The following is a 16,989-nucleotide window of genomic DNA, read 5'->3' on the forward strand; positions in this document are numbered from 1 at the left end:
CAGGCTGAATGGGATGTTCTAAAATGCAGTTCTGAGACTCAGGTGGGGTACACCAGGTTTACGCACGATCTTACACTGTTTCCTACAGTGGGACCGCCTGGGTTTTGGATCCATGTGGTGTTTGGGGTCAAGGCTAAGCTTAGGTGGTGCACCTGTGGATGGTGTGGATCTCATGCACATGTGATCATTCATCCGAAAAGCAGTTGGCGCGCCTATCCAATCTTCTTAAGTTTAGGATGTTAGGGTGGGAGTATATACACCAAACTGATCAGATGTCTCCTTTTGTTAATGAAGAATGCACGGAGAATGTGTAAATGCGTTTGAGAAAAACTTTCATACACTGGCGGAGTGGTGGGCAATAGGCATGTGGTGGAATACGGTTATTGAGTCAATGAAATGTTGGCACTGAATCACAAAGAGTAGACAAGAATTACATTCACAAGAATATTTGAGTAGAGAGGAAGAAATAACTTTATTGGAACTTGTAATTGGATTTTTTTTTGGAATCATTATCTCCTACACCACCACCCCCTTTTATAAATCCTAAATGAATCTTTAATGGGCCTTGGTGGGCCCTTGGCCTGCATCAGTATGTGCTAAGAAATTACTTAGAAATTGCATATGTGGAATACAAAGTGTCCAGAGTATATGCCCTACTTTAGATGTGTCATGAACAAAAAAAATATGGCCATTTGATTATTTGACTATCATGATTGGTTGGCATTTATTGGATGGTTTAAAATGTAAAAATATCGGATGGTCTTATTTCATCGAAAAGGTGTCCATAGATCAAAGGTTAGAATTGCTTAACCAAACTGATTCTGAGATGGCAAGTTACAGAGAGGAGGTTCCACAATTTGTCCAGTTTGATTTGTGTTAATCTATGCCACATATACAGTTTCCGAGTAGCTGCGTATCAGGCATCATACGCTTCTAGATTACCAAATAACTCACTGATGCACTTAGTGTGTGTACTATTTATAATGTGCACACAGAGGATTGAATGATCATCGGGTGAGGATATGGCACACTTGACTTTTCAGTTTTGTACTAGGGGGACCTCAATTTAGCAATCCAACCTTTGGGATTTTAGCCTTTGCTGTGGATGGAGCATGATCTTCATTTTGATAGAACCCCTTCAAATTGGGGAGATCAGGTAGAAAAAAGTCTGATGAGTAAGAACTGAGACAGGTGGTTGTGGATCTTTGGAAAGATAAAGCCGCTGGCTTGGAATTGAATGCTTCTCTCATATTGTATTGGGAGGTACTAAAATAAGAGGTGATGGAAGTAGCAAATGAGTAACACATGAGAACACCAATTTATGGAGGGTGTCGTGGAGTGCACCAAGGTATTCCGTAACGGTAACGGTGGCCGTAACGGGCACCATTGTTACCTTTACGATACGGGTTGTAACGGCCGTTACATCCCCCGTAACGGCTGTTACGGTCTCTCTCTCTCTCTCTTTTTCTATTGAGAAAAACCCTAAAAATTTGTATCGGTCCCATAACGGGCCCTTATGGGGCCATTACAACATATATGGGGGACATAACGGGCCGTTACGAGGGCTGTAATGGCCTTTACGGGTCATTTTATCCGTAACGGCCGTTACGACCTTTATGACCCCATAACGTGTAACGGCTGCCACCGTTACCTTTACGTAACGGCCTTTACGACACACCATGAAGTGCACAGACTTTCGTCCTACAAGACTTGTGTGGAGCATAGATAAGATCTTAGCCAAGATGTTAACTTGTGGACTTAATCGAACACCATGATATCACTGTTTCAAGATGCCCTTGTTGGGAGCCATCAAATCCTCTCTGGAATCCTCATTGCTAATTATTTATCCACTTTAGAAAGGTTTTTTGGGTTTCCTGGAATTCTATGCAAGATATATATATATATATATATATATATATATATATGGAATAATAATGCAGGGGCATTTTCACACCGGGCTCGAGTGGGGTTGCCTGTGGGATGCAGGGGCACACTCGGGGTGGGCGGCCCATGTGAGGCAGGTGGCAAGTGTGAGGCGGGCCCCACCTGTGTGAGGCGGGTGACTCGTGTGAGGCGGTACCCATGTGATTTGGGGTCCCCGAGGGGGGTTTGGTTGACGTCCTAACCCATGAGATGTGGGGCTTGGGCTATGGGATAAAAGGGACTGATTCGCCATGCTCTAACAGTTCGAGCTTTTAGAGCAAGTGGTTAATTGTCCTGCATCAAATTTGGTATTAAGGCTTTAGGTTTTGCATGGTTTTTGTTAGATCGAGTTATTTGAACTTAGGATCATCTGTTTTCTCATTTAGGATTGTCTAGATAATTTCAGATCTACATCCCACAGAAATTGCGAACCTGATTTTTCAAATTTAGTCCCGTGAGATATAAATCTGAATTTCCAGATTTGTGTTTTCATTCTAATTAAATCTGAAAATTTGCAGCATTTCATACATCATATAGAAATAGGATCATACATCCATATTGAGGTATGTTCAAACCTTAGAGTCGAGCTTAGGAAAATCGAGTTCGAGTTTTTAGTATATGCCCACTAGAGGAGGTAATTTGGCCGACACCCCATCATGAGTAACAAGCAATTAACTGATCACCCCATCATGAGTAACAAGCAATTAACTGATCACCTCGCTCAATTACTCCAAAAGATAACTGCCATAGAGATATCCAATAAAAATATTGAACAAAAACCGACCACCACAGAAGCTAGACTTGAGCAATTAGAGGCATCCCAAAGGGAGAATCCCACTGTTGGGGGAGATGTGCAGTCGCAGGTAGGTGGTGTTGGTGAGGAGCCAACCCGTAGACAAGCCCCCACCAATGGCAAGCATGTGGGTAGAGAACGGACATATCAGGTCCGCTTTGACCCCGACGAGAGGGCCATGAAAAATGTTAGGATTGATGCCCCGAGCTTTGATGGTCGCTTTGACCCCAAGGCATTCCTTGATTGGTTAGCTAACATGGACCACTATTTTGAGTGGCATGAGATGTCAGAGAACCGACAAGTGTGGTTTGCCAAAATGAAGGTTGTGGGGCAAGCGAAGATGTATTGGACCAATGTAGAGTGCAGGATTGAACGGGTGGGAGGAGCTCCCGTTACCCAATAGAGCGAGATGAAAGCTATGCTAAGAGAGAAGTACCTCTCTCTCTCTTATTGCCAGAAGCTCCTGGAACAATGATAATATTTACACCAAGGATCCATGCCTGTCACGGAATACATCACAAAATTTAAGGAATTGATGATGCGGTGTGACATTGAGGAAGACCCTCTAGTAACGTTCACACGTTTCAAGATGGGCCTTTGATCGGATCTTCAACATGAGCTTTGGGCTCGTCCCGTGACAGATTTGGATCAGATGTACCAAGTGGTGCAGGAATTAGAGCAGTATTTGAAGACTCCTGTCACAAGACGGTTCGATTCTCGAGACTCTAATGTTAGGATTGGTTCTCAGGGAACTAGACCCAACATTGGTAATCAACCTAGGGTGCAGGTGAATGTTCCGCCTAGGCATAGGGATGACAAAGGAAAAGGCGTCCTTGGTGTTGGTCCAGGTGGAGGACAGAATGTGCGATGCTGCGAATGTGGGAATATTGGACATTTTGCAACTCAATGTTCCACTAAGAGCAAAGAAAAAGCCTAGTCATAGGTGATTCCCAGGATAGCGAGTATGATCGGGGCGACTTTGAAGTTGAAGAATATCAGCCCGTAGGACCATTGAGTGATGAGGATGATGTGGATGATGATGCTACACTAGCAGTTGTCAAGTGTGTGCTAGCCTAGACTAGAAATAATGTTGACGGGTGTCGCAACACTATCTTCTACACGATCGCCAAATGTGGCGAGAAAAATTGTAAGGTGATAGTGGACAATGGGAGTTGCCAGAATGTAATTTCTACTAGTACCTTAGGCCGTCTAAAGTTAGAGGCCACCCCTCATTCTGACCTGTACAAAGTCTCATGGGTAGACAAAACTTCCCTTCTTGTCACCTATCAATGTCTTGTACCCATCGAGTTCGGGTCTTATAAGGAGTCCCTATGGTGTGATGTGTTGCCCATGGATGTAGGTTACATCATCCTATGCAGACCGTGGCTATTCGATAATGACGTCACGATCTACGGCCATTCTAATGCATGTACCTTCATGCATAATGGTAAGAAGATCAAAAGTAATCCTATGCCACCACAAAACATTGCACAGAAGAAAGGTGAGAAGGATAGTGAGCCTAAAGAAGTGAGGAAATCCACACCCAAGTCTCTCCACATCATCGCAGCTAAAGAGTTTGAAAGAAAAACTGAGGAGGATTCGACGGTGTATGCCTTAGTGGCTAGAGAGGCTACACCAGAAGTACTAGTAGAGTTACCCCACGAGGTAGCCCCGGTCTTAGAGGAGCACAAAGATGTATTCCCTGAGGATTTGCCGGATGAGTTGCCACCCATGAGGGACATCCAGTATGCTATTGATCTTGTCCCTGGGTCGACTCTACCAAACCTTCCTCACTATAAGATGAACCCTGGAGAGCATGCGGAGTTGAAGAAACAGGTAGCCTAGCTCCCACGAAAGGGTTTCATCCAGGAGAGCATGAGCCCGTATGTCGTACGCGCTTTATTGACACCTAAGAAGGACAACACTTGGTGCATGTGTGCAGACAGTAGAGCCATCAACAAAATCACGGTCAAGTAAAGGTTTCCCATACCCAGGCTTGATGACATGTTAGAAATGATGGCTAAATCCACCATTTTCTCTACAATAGATCTTAAGAGTGGAAATCACTAAATCCGTATATGCCACGATGATGAATGGAAGACAACCTTCAAGACGAAGGATGTGCTATATGAGTGGTTGGTCATGCCTTTTAGCTTGACTAACGCACCCGGCACTTTCATGCGGGTGATGACTCAGGTCTTGAGATCGTTCATGGGGAAATTCTTAGTGGTGTACTTCGACGATGTCCTGATACATGGCACCACTAGAGAATCACACCTTGAACATTTGAAGTTAGTCTGTAGCATCCTCAGGGGGAAGAAATTATACGTTAACCTTAAAAAGTGTTCGTTCATGTCCAGTCAGGTTATGTTCTTGGGGTTTATAGTGTCAGCAGAAGGGATGTGTGCGGACTTAGAGAAAGTCAAGGCCATAGTTGATTGGCCTGAACCGAGGAACATCCATGAAGTGCGAAGCTTCCATGGTTAGCCACATTTTATCGTCGGTTCATTAGGAGTTTTAGCACTATTATGGCTCCCATTACAGAGTGCATGAAGAAGGGAGAATTCGTGTGGTCACAGCCGCAGCTAAGGCTTTAAAGGAAATTAAGGGCAAGAAGTTGTGTGTGATGCGTCTGGTGTTGGTATAGGTGGAGTCCTAAGTCAAGAGGGTCATCCTGTTGCCTATTTCAGTGAGAAACTGAATGAGCAAAACAAACATACTCTACCTATGATAAGGAATTCTATGCGGTGGTACAGTCTTTGAAATATTGGCACCACTACTTCCTACCGCAGGAATTTGTCTTATTCTTTGATCATGAGGCCTTACGTTATCTTCACACGTAGAAGAAACTTAACCCAAGGCATGCTAAGTGGGTTGCGTTCCTTCAAAAGTATTCGTTTGTCTTGAAACACAAGGCCGGAGTAGAGAATAAACCAGCCGATGCCCTTATTCGTAAAGTGGCGTTGTTCAATTCTTTGAGTGTAGGAGTTGTTGGCTTTGAGCAACTGAGAGACGAATACCCCACATGTTCAGATCTTGGGGGTACCTATATGTCACTCTCGAGTGATCAACAAAGTGCCAGGGATTTCGTGTTAAGAGATGGATTCCTTTTTAAAGGAAATCATTTGTGTATTCCCTGTATATCCCTTCGTGAATTCCTCGTCTGGGAGCTTCATTCATGAGGGATAGTTGGCCACTTTGGCCGCGATAAGACTATTGCCCTCGTAGAAGATCGTTTCTACTGGCCAAGTCTCAAGTGAGATGTCGTCAGAATTTTAGGGCAATGTAGAACATGTCAGATGACGAAGTAGCAAAAGAAAAATTCTGGATTATATACACTATTACCTGTGTCACATGCTCCATGGCAAGACATTAGCATGGATTTCGTGCTTGGGCTTCACAAGACAATTAAAAAGCACGATTCCATTTTTGTTGTTGTGGACTGCTTTTATAAGATGGCGCATTTCATCCCATGTTCTAAAACTTCGGATGTGTTTAATATTACTAAGGTCTTTTTCGATGGTGTGGTTCATCTCCATGGTTTACCTAAGACCATAGTGTTTGATCGTGATGTTAGATTTACCATCTATTTTTGGAAGACACTATGGCACATGATGGGAATACATTTGCAGTTTTCTACTGCATTCCACCCCCAAATTGATGGCCAAACTGAGGTGGTTAATCGCAGCCTTGGAAATCTCTCACAATGCTTAGTGGGTGAACATGTGAAAACTTGGGATTTGATTCTACTTATAGCCGAGTTCGCCTACAATAGTTCAGTCAATAGATCTACAGGGTTGAGTCCATTTGAAATTGTTAGTGGGTACAAACTTAGGGTGCCCATAGACTTGTTACCCATGTCAGTTACCCAAAAATCTTCTGAGTTAGCCGATGCATTTGCACAACACATTCATGACTTGCATGCACATGTTAGACAATGAATAAATGTGAGTAATGATAATTATAAATGTTCAGCTGACCAACATCGTAGGTGGACAAAATTTAATGAAGGGGATTATGTAATGGTCAGGATTAGACTCAAGGTGTGCCAAAACGGTTACGTATCGGCCGTAACGGCCGATACGTAATGGTAACGGTGGGAACCGTTACGCGTTTCGGGGTCGTATCGGCCGTTACCCGATTTTGTACCCATATCAGCCGAATAACGGTAACTTTTTTTTTTCATTTTAAGCTCTGTTTTTGCTGTTTTTTTGAAACCTCTTGCTTCCAAACTGTTTCTTACTCCTTCTACTACTAATTTCGACCAACCTTGGCTAGGTATTTGAGATAAAAACACATTATATTACAGATTTTTTTGAATCAAAGCTCGGTGGGCCATTTTTCAGAAATTCGTCAAAAATAGGTATTTATACTTTTTTTAATATATTTTGCTGTTTTAATCATGTCATATGATGTGTTAATCATAGTAGAACATGTTAATGTGCATTTTACAGATTTGGGGTGCCATTTAATAATTTTTTAATATTTTTTTCTATTTACGCATGAATTTTGGCCCCTTTTTTTAAAATTCGAAAAATCAATTTTTAATGGTTGTTTTGCTGTTTTAATCATGCCATTTGATGTGTTAATCATAGTAGAACATGTTAATGTGCATTTTACAGATTTGGGGTGCCATTTTATATTTTATTATTATTTTTTTCTATTTACGCATTTATTTTGGCCCTTTTTTTGAAAATTCAAAAAATCATTTTTTAATGATTCTTTTGCTGTTTTAATGACGTCATATGATGTGTTAATCATAGTAGAACATGTTAATGTGCATTTTACAGATTTGGGGTTCCATTTTATATATATTTTATATTTTTTTCTATTTACGCATTTATTTTGGCCCTTTTTTTGAAAATTCGAAAAATCATCTTTTAATGATTCTTTTGCTGTTTTAATGATGCCATATGATATGTTAATCATAGTAGAACATGTTAATATGCATTTTACAGATTTGGGGTGCCATTTTATATATTTTTTATATTTTTTTCTATTTACGCATTTATTTCGGCCCTTTTTTTTGAAAATTCAAAAAATCATTTTCTAATGATTCTTTTGCTGTTTTAATGATGCCATATGATGTGTTAATCATAGTAAAACATGTTAATGTGCATTTTACATATTTGGGGTGCCATTTTATATTTTTTTCTATTTACGCATTTATTTCGGCCCTTTTTTTGAAAATTCAAAAAATCATTTTTTAATGATGCCATATGATGTGTTAATCATAGTAGAACATGTTAATGTGCATTTTACATATTTGGGGTGCCATTTTATATTTTTTTTCTATTTACGCATGAATTTTGGCCCTCAAAAATAATTGCAAACACCTAAATATTAGATATTTTCATATTACATTCATTCTAATATATCTATCATTGATAGTAGATAGTTAGAAAATTAAATATATGAATTTTGTAATCAAATTTAGGTTATCTGGTTCATAAATTCATCAGACAGTCCGATACAACTTCTCACCAAAGAGTGGACCGTTACACCACCATAAACATGTTCCAATTTATAAATGAATGCATATTTGGAATGCTTAGAATATTCCGGATTTAATCCATATTTTTTCATATTTTTTTGGCAAAAAAAAATTTTTGCGCCGTTACGGGCCGTTACGCCCCCGTATCACCGTTACACCCCCATATCCGTATCGGCTTTGGAGGTCACCGTTACGCCAACCGATACCGATACGGGACACCTTGATTAGACTAGAGCGGTTTCTTCAGGGTTTAGCTAAGAAATTACAAGCTCGTAGTACTGGACCATTCAAAGTATTACGTAAAATTGGGTCTAATGTGTACAAGGTGGACCTTCCCCTTGAAATGAGAATAAATCTGACGATCAATGTGGAAGATTTAGTACTCCGTCCTAACCCTTCCATTGTTTCTTCTTCTCACCTTTGGCCAATTTTCGGCTTCTCAACCCACTCCACCCCTTCCTTTCACCATCAATTGACCGTAAGGAAGAGATTGAAGGTATAGTGGATGAGGAGATTGTTTCCATATGAGATGAGGGCTTCCAAAGGTACCTTGTCAAATGGAAGAACAAGCCACCATCTGATTCCACGTAGCTAACGGAAGCGGAACCGCAACAGATTGATTCGGACTTTCTCGAGACGGGTAAAAGTCTTAACTCGTCGGAGCCGAGTTCTTCTCACTCGAGGGGAGTTGATGAGGACATCAAACCCTTCAAAGTTTATCAATGATGAAGACGGCTAGCGAATACATCTTTATGGCTTGATGATGGTTCGTGGCACAACTAATGATGATTTTGAAGATCTTACACGTGTCCCGGGATTAATTTAAGGCCCCACATTAGGAGGACACACGTGTAGGATGAGTTGAAAGACTGATCTGTTATGTGGGATTTTTTTAAAAAGCTTTGTTTTGTGCTTTTTTTTTTTAAAAAAAAATTATAGGGGTAGTTTAGTCATTTTTTAAAATCTGAATTTTATAAATAGTGTTTTCTACCCTAAACCTAATGATTCTTTTTAATGAAAGCTTGGTTCCTCCTTCCCCTTTCTCTCCGTGGTAATTTCTTCTCTTCCCCTAATCTATTTTCTTCTTCAAAATTCTGTTTCTAGCCCTTCAACCTTCTTCTTCTCTTTCTATGCCTAGTGTTCTTTGGTTACTACTCTTTACAATTAGATTATTTAAAGTCCCCTTACCCTGAAAATCTAAGAATTGATCTCAACCCTCTCTCAGATTTTCTAGCCGTCCCTATTCCAGAAATCTTTTGATTTCTTGGACTAGAGAAGTTGCATTCGTTGTTGGATTGAAACTATGCAAGATTGGGAGGTCCCATCCCTCGCCGGATCCAATCCACACATGATTTGAATACGGTAATGCAGGATTGTGATGATGGTCTTCAACTATTGCATGTTTCCTTTGTTATTATATTTACTATGATGTGGAATGTTGAATATTTCAATTGATTTGCTTAGTTTATTTCGCTGGATAATTTCTGTGCTCATGCATGCATTCTAATTTAGACCGTCTTGCATCAAATTGGTATCAGAGCAGGAGGTCTCGTGTTCGAGACTCCTCACCGGGGGTGATTAATGTAGGGGCATTTTCACACCGGGCTCAAGTGGGGTTGCCTGTGGGATGCAGGGGCACACTCGGGGTGGGTGTCCCATGTGAGGCGGGTGGCTCGTGTGAGGCAGTACCCATGTGATTTAGGGCCCACGAAGGGGGGGGGGGGGGGGGTTCGGCCGAGGTCCGAACTCATGAGATGTGGGGCCTGGGCTATAGGATAAAGGGATTGATTCGCCATGCTCCAACAATTCGAGCTTTTAGAGCAAGTGGTTAATTGTCCTGTATCAAATAAGGCGTTTGATGTTGAGTGGAACTTTGTCCCCATAGAAAGATTGGGCTTTGAGAATGAAGGAGAAGCTGGATGAAAGAATGCTTCTCAACTCCATTCTTTATTAGGAATTCTAGGAGTCTCTAGCAAGGTTTCCCATTTCTATCTATGATTGTGGTGGAAGGTCTCAAATAGCCTTTTCTCAGAAGTGAAGGCGTGTGGCTTCTTAAAACGTTTTATGGTGAGCACAATTTGTAGATGAACCTTGAGTAACTCTTCAACCTTAGTGGCATATGTTTCGATGTTTTGAAGTAGTTTCATAGTCATGTTTGAATCTAACAAAAGCAGGTTGGGTCGTATTGGTGTTGATGATATGAGGTTACTGATCTTTCTCTGAGATAGAGTTGCAAAGAACAAAGCTTATATTTTGTATATGGAGCTCCTTGGGGGTGTAATATGAATTCAATCTGTATTTGGGATCTAGTTGTCAAGAGATTCAAAAAAAGGTTTATCATGTATACAATCTCTTCCTTATGGGCAGATGACATTCATAGAACTATGCGATTTAACCTTCCAATTTACTTATTATCTCTCTTTAGAATCCCAACGTAATTTGCGAAGTGACTTGAGAATTACAAGGGGCATCATACAGGATGGTAATGGAGAGAAGCATGTTTACCATTTGATAAAGTGATCCAAAATGGTGAAGTCCAAAAAAGAAGGGAGGTAGGGGTATGAAGGATAAGGGAAAGGAATTTAGAGCCCTTTGTGCAAGTAGTGGTGGAGATTTGCAGAAGATCAAAATGGCCTATGGAGAAGTTAGTGCAGTAGATAGGGTGCAGTTATGGAATGATTTTTGGTTGGGGTAGGGATCTCTAATATATTTATTCCCATTTCCCAGGATTCCATAGGGTGGTTTCCATCAAGGGCAACTTATTGGAGAGCGTTATGAAAATTTGAGGGTAGGCTTGTTTGGAATATTGCATTAGAAGAAACCTAAGCAGTGAAGTAGGGAAAGTTTATATTAAGCTAATGGAGGTGCTTAATGATGTTTTCATTCCTTGCCAAGGTGAGGATGTGAAAATATGGAAATAGACTCAAGGGGAAAGAGAGGGAAGTGTCTGCTTCAAAATGCTAGCGATGTAGTAAGATCAAAGGAATTGAATTTCATTGATGAAATTAAATATACTTATTGAGACCATCTAATTAATTGCCTCAGTTTTGCCTCAAAACTGATAATCAAGCTCAAATTAGTTGACCATGGGATATCCAATATGTTTCATAACAGTAAGAGCTGGCATAACAACCAGAGTGCTGGGTGATATGATACGGCGTGTATAGATCTATACAGCCTGTGTTAGCCCATACAACCCTGTAACGGCCAAAACTTTTTTCTTTGGATAAAAAATCCAAAAAGTTATGGCTAAATTCTAAGGATTAGTCAAAGCTAGTGCATGATCAAGTCAATCCAATTAAGGCTAGCAATGGGCCAAGCCTGGCCCTAGCAAAATCAAAATTTTAAATAGGCCCAACTTGAAAGTCTGACCCAACCAGTTCAAAATCCATGCCCAGCCCCAATGAGAATGGTGTGTACAGAACTCTCCCTTAACATGATCTTCAATATCAGTGGTTGCGTGGGCCTAATTTGTAGTCTGGACCATTGAATGGGCCTGGTCACTCAATCAGACATTAATGGGAACCAATTTGGGCCTCGACTGGATGTTTAGATGCCCAGCAGAAATGGGACCATGTGAGTGAAAGCTTCATGCAATTGACCGCCTGTTAGCTTTTGTTTTGGGTGAATTTGTGTTAATTTCAGAAAAGAGAAAGAAAAGAAAAGAAAATGAAAGGTTTAACCAAGAAGGGTTCATCGGACTTTGGGGCGCCTACAACCAAGTGTTGGTAACTAGAGTGGTGAATGAAAACTCCATTTAATTCCCTTTGAAATGAAATGAAATCTTCGAGGCATGGTAGAGATGCCTCTGCAAATAACTGATAACAAACTGCATAGACTGTAGAAGTCAATTGAACAACTAAGGCTTCATTTGGAAGTTACTGTGTTGCTGGCATTTTATTGGCAGGTTCAACGAAATGCCGAGTGCAATTTAGGCAGAAGCCACATTTCATTTGCCGCTTCAACATGGTATTAAAAACAGTTACATAATGTAATGGTAATGGTGGGTGTGTTTACATGATACATGTATGTAATGGCCCAGTTAAAAACTTGGCCTCTAATGGTGCACGGCTGTTACAAGCTGTAATAGTTCCTTTACAATGCTTTTACTGCACTTGTATCGATTATTCTGGGGAGAGTTGAAAAAAAATGTAAAAACTCATCTTTGTTTTTTCCTACTTCCTGCATCTATGTCATTCAGCATCGTCAAATCAACCAAATTTTGCTAAATCTGAGTTCAATTTGGGCATATTTGCAAATTTTTTTTCATAAAATTTTCTTTATTTTTATTGCTTGTAAATAATTTCTAGTGATTTTCTTTTTTTTTTTTACTTAAAATTTTAGGTCGATGAATGACATGTTTGGTGTTTAGATTTTACAGATGCATGCATTCAATCAATGGTTTTGAGTACTCTTTTCTGGTATTTTTGGCCATTTTGAGCAATTTTGGGTTTTTTTTTTTTCGAACACACACCCACACACACCACATGGGTAGTTGAACCCATGACCTCAGTGTTGAAACCCACAGTCTACCACTTAAATAACAGCAGATCTTTTTTTTCCCTCAAATTTCTTGAGGAAAATGGTGTAAAATGATCAGTGATATGCATTAGTGGGATGAATTCCATGGGTTGCATGAATATTGAGTCATATTTGGGCCACTCAACTGTACCTAGGTCAGGTAGAAGCTATTCTTCGAATTTTATCTTAACTTTTTCGTCAAATTTCTTGAAGTAAATGGTGCAAATGATTATATGAAGTTTTATAATATCAATTACATATTAATATTAAATGTTTAGAATATTAAATATGGGGTTTTTAGAGTCAATTAATTTAATAGCACTCAGGCAGCCCATGCTGGCATTCTTACCAAAGAATGACCCATTTTACACCGTCAGATAAATGTTTAAAAACAGCAAAGAATACATATTTGGGATCCTCACTTTTTTTTTTCCCCTTAATTTTTTTGTTTGGCAGTAACAGGGCTGTATCAGTCGTTATGGGCCTGTAACGACTGATACAGCTCGTATTGTAACAGCCAGTCTGGCCGTTACGCCTATCATTATCATTGCTGGATACCTTGTTGCTATGTGATGCGTGTATGCACATCTAACTTCATAGAGGATTTTGTATGAAATGCTTTCTAGCATGATATTTCAATGCCATTCATTAATTAGTTCTTATACCTAGTCATGTCAACGTACTTTTCGAGTAAAAAAATGAAATGATTTTTTTTTTTTTTTCTGGATCTTCAATGGAATCCAGTCACGTCAATGTACGTTTCGAATAAGAACAATTATCATTAAAGATTCATTTCTTGATAGTTGGGTGTGTTTGTGTGCGCATGTGTATTCATTATCCTTTCATTTCTTTTTATGCGATTGAGTTTGCATTTCATTGTCCTTTATATGTTGTTCTTCACAGCATAGTTGTTTATTTACCTTTGAACATGTGCTGCAGCTATCGTTATCTGCCTCAAAACTACGTGATCTTGACATCCTCTCTAAGGTATTTTTTCCTGTCCATTGTGCCATTTGTGTATTATGTTTTTGATATTACAGAACAAATTCGAATAGTTGGTGTATATCCATGGAGATACCTATCTATATGGAGAGAGATCTATCTATGAATTGATCTAGACTATGCTCTTTCTGCATAGTAAATTTTTTTTTTTTTTTTAATAAACACATCTGAATTCTGTGGTGCTCTTTCTGCATTAGTTGCTGCTAAGTTCTTATAAAATTTGGTGTATTGAAATACTTATTTATGTTCCAGTTTCTTCTTCTTTCGAGTGCAAGTAAATATTGTGGTCTTGGGGATCTTATGGTGCTTTCTGCTTAGTTGGTCCTATATATATATATATGAACTTGGCTATTTGTCTTCATTGTAAAGACAAGAAGTCTCATTTGATGAGTGCTTTTGAAGAAAAAAGTTTGAAGTGGAATTGGGGTTCAGTTTTACTAACCACTTGGGGTTAATGTGAACCTTAGTGATTGCCGAGATGGAAATTCTAAGAGATTATAAGAGTGTCCTCCATTTGTGCTTCTTTAGGACGGCCGTCTTAGGAAAGGCTTGCAATGTGACCCTTAAGGAAGCTATAGGTACTTTTGTTAGTGCTTTTTGTGATCGATACTCATGGAAGGGTATTCACAAAATGTCATTTCGTCAACAAATTCTCACTTCTCTGAGCTATGGAGTTTGAACTTCTTGTTCAATGAGATTTGTGACTTTGTCTCCATGTCATACATCTTGTTTTTCCATGCTGGTGGAGGCAAATGGCTTAGTCAATGTACTAGCAAATGGCTTAGCCTCCAACTTGAGAGCCTAGTTGGTTAGTGGGTGCTCTCTCTACAGGGAAGACCTGGGCTCAAGTCTTGTAGATGATGGTTCTGCCGTGCTACTAGCCCCGGAAGCAACCAAAAAACTATGGTTTTCACCGTAAGGTTTTCTCTGTTAGGCATTAATACTAGTTTTGAGTTTTATGATAAACTTCTCTCTCTCTCTCTCTCTCTCTCTCTCTCTCTCTGTGCGTGTTTAAAATGTCCAAAAAAGAAAAAAGAAAAGAAAAAGAAACTTGAAAATATCTATACTGTGCCTGCCCTTCTGACGCCCAAGAAGGATGGTAGGTGGCGTATGTGTGTGGATAGCAGAGCCATCAACAAGATTACCATTAAGTACTGGTTCCCTGTACCGCGTCTTGACGATATGTTGGACATGATGGCCAATGCCATAATTTTCTCCAAAATAAACCTCAAGAGTGGGTATCATCAAATCCGTATTCGCCCAGGTGATGAGTGGAAAATGACCTTTAAGATGAAGGATGTGATGTACAAGTGGCTAGTCATGCCTTTTGGGCTGACCAATGCCCCAGGTACATTTATGCGGGTGATGACCCAAGTGTTGAGACCCTTAATGGGAGAGTTCCTAGTCATGTACTATGACGACATCCTTATTTATAACATGACTAAGGAACAACACCTCCACCATCTAAGGCAAGTATGTAGGATCCTTAGGGTAGAGAAGTTATATTCCAATCACAAGAAGCGTTCGTTTTTGTCTAGTAGTGTCATCTTCTTAGGTTTTATCGTGTCATCTGAGGGCATGTTTGCGGATCTCGAGAAAGTTAAGGCCATAGTTAGTTAGCCTAAGCCGCGTAATATTCATGAGGTGTGTAACTTTCACGGCTTAGCCACATTTTATAGACGGTTCATTAAAGGGTTTAGTTCCATCATGACTCTCATTACCAATTGCATTAAAAAAGGTGAGTTTCAATGGACTAAAGCAGCATCTATGGCATTCAAGGAGATTAAGGTCAAGATGATTGAGGCTCTTGTCATGTGACTTTCAGATTTTTTATTTTTTTGTTAAGGCCTTTGAGGTCGCTTGTGATGTAGGTGGAGTGCTTAGTTAGGAAGGGCACTCTATCACTTTCTTTAGCGAAAAACTGAATGAAGCCAAACAAAAGTATTCTACCTATGCTAAGGAATTCTATGTGGTAGTGCAGTCCTTGCGCCATTGGCGACATTATCTATTACCCCAGGAGTTTGTCTTATTCTCTGATCATGAGACTTTGCGCTATCTCAACTTGCAAAAGAAGTTGAACTTGAGGCATGCCAAGTGAGTCCAATTTTTTCAAGAGTACACAAAAGTGTTGAAGCACAAGGCCGGGGTTGAGAATAAACCTATTGATGCGTTGAGTTGTAGGGTTGCATTACTCCATTCCATGAGTGTTGAAGTCACTGGGTTTAAACAATTAAAGGAATATTATCCTAGTTGCCTATATTTTTGAGAGGTGTACATATCGTTGTTAGATGGTCAGTCTAGGGGTGGTGGTGAGTTTGTCTTGGTCAGTGAGTTTTTGTTTAGAGGTGTTAGATTGTGTATACTCTGTACGTCCCTCCATGACTTTCTTGTCTGGGAACTTCATGCTGGAGAGATGGTTGGTCATTTTGGGTGTGGCAAGACTATTGCCCTTGTAGAAGAGCGCTTTTATTGGCCAAGTCTCAAGCAAGATGTGGCTAACATTATAGGGTAATGTAGGACTTGTCAGCTGGCAAAGCAGATGAAATAGAACACCGGTTTATATATATCTTTGCTAGTCCCCTACGCCCCATGAGTTGATATTAGCATGGATTTCATGCTTTGGCTCCCAAAGATGATTAAAAAGCACGATTCTATTTTTGTAGTTGTGGACCGTTTTTCGAAAATGACTCACTTTCTCCCATGTTCTAAAACGTTTGATGTCACAAACGTGACTAAGATATTCTTTGGGGAGGTAGTTCGTCTGCATGGTTTGTCGAAGACCATTGTGTCAGATCGAGATGTGCAGTTTATGAGTTATTTTTTGAAAAAATCAATGACACATGATGGGAACTAAGTTGCAGTTCTCTTCGGCATACCATCCTCAAACTGATGGTTAGATGGAGGTTGTCAATCGAAGCTTGGGGAATTTGCTACGATGTCTGGCAGGAGACCATATTAGGACCTGAGATGTGGTTTTTCCCATAGCCGAGTTTGCATGCAACGATTCCATCAATGGGTCCATAGGAATGAGTCCATTTAAGATAGTATTTGGGTACAAGCCTCGAATGCCTATAGATCTCATACCCATGTTCGTTTCACATAGGCCATCTAAGTTCGCAGAAGCATTTGCACGGCATATTCATGACTTGCATAGTGAGATCAAGAAGCGCATTAATGCTAGTAATCGACATTATAAAATCTCTGCAGATTCACGTCGAAGGTTCAAGGAGTTTCAGGTGGGTGACTATGTCATGGT

General features: G+C 40.0%; 1 protein-coding gene across 2 annotated transcripts in view; it reads left to right on the forward strand.

The window, feature by feature from the left end:
- LOC131226309 (protein BONZAI 3-like) overlaps positions 1-16,989 on the forward strand; it is a 37,189-nt gene that overhangs the window by 947 nt on the left and 19,253 nt on the right. Inside the window, exons 2-3 of one of the 2 annotated variants that reach the window (XM_058222116.1) lie at positions 12,118-12,179; positions 13,671-13,718. In XM_058222116.1, coding sequence (XP_058078099.1) covers positions 12,177-12,179; positions 13,671-13,718 — 51 coding nt within the window. In that variant the 5' untranslated portion in view covers positions 12,118-12,176. The remainder of the gene's footprint in view (positions 1-12,117; positions 12,180-13,670; positions 13,719-16,989) is intronic. The other variant, XM_058222115.1, reaches the window with a different exon arrangement.

Source organism: Magnolia sinica, chromosome 14, assembly GCF_029962835.1.
Source record: "Magnolia sinica isolate HGM2019 chromosome 14, MsV1, whole genome shotgun sequence".
NCBI classification, from domain to species: Eukaryota; Viridiplantae; Streptophyta; class Magnoliopsida; order Magnoliales; family Magnoliaceae; genus Magnolia; species Magnolia sinica.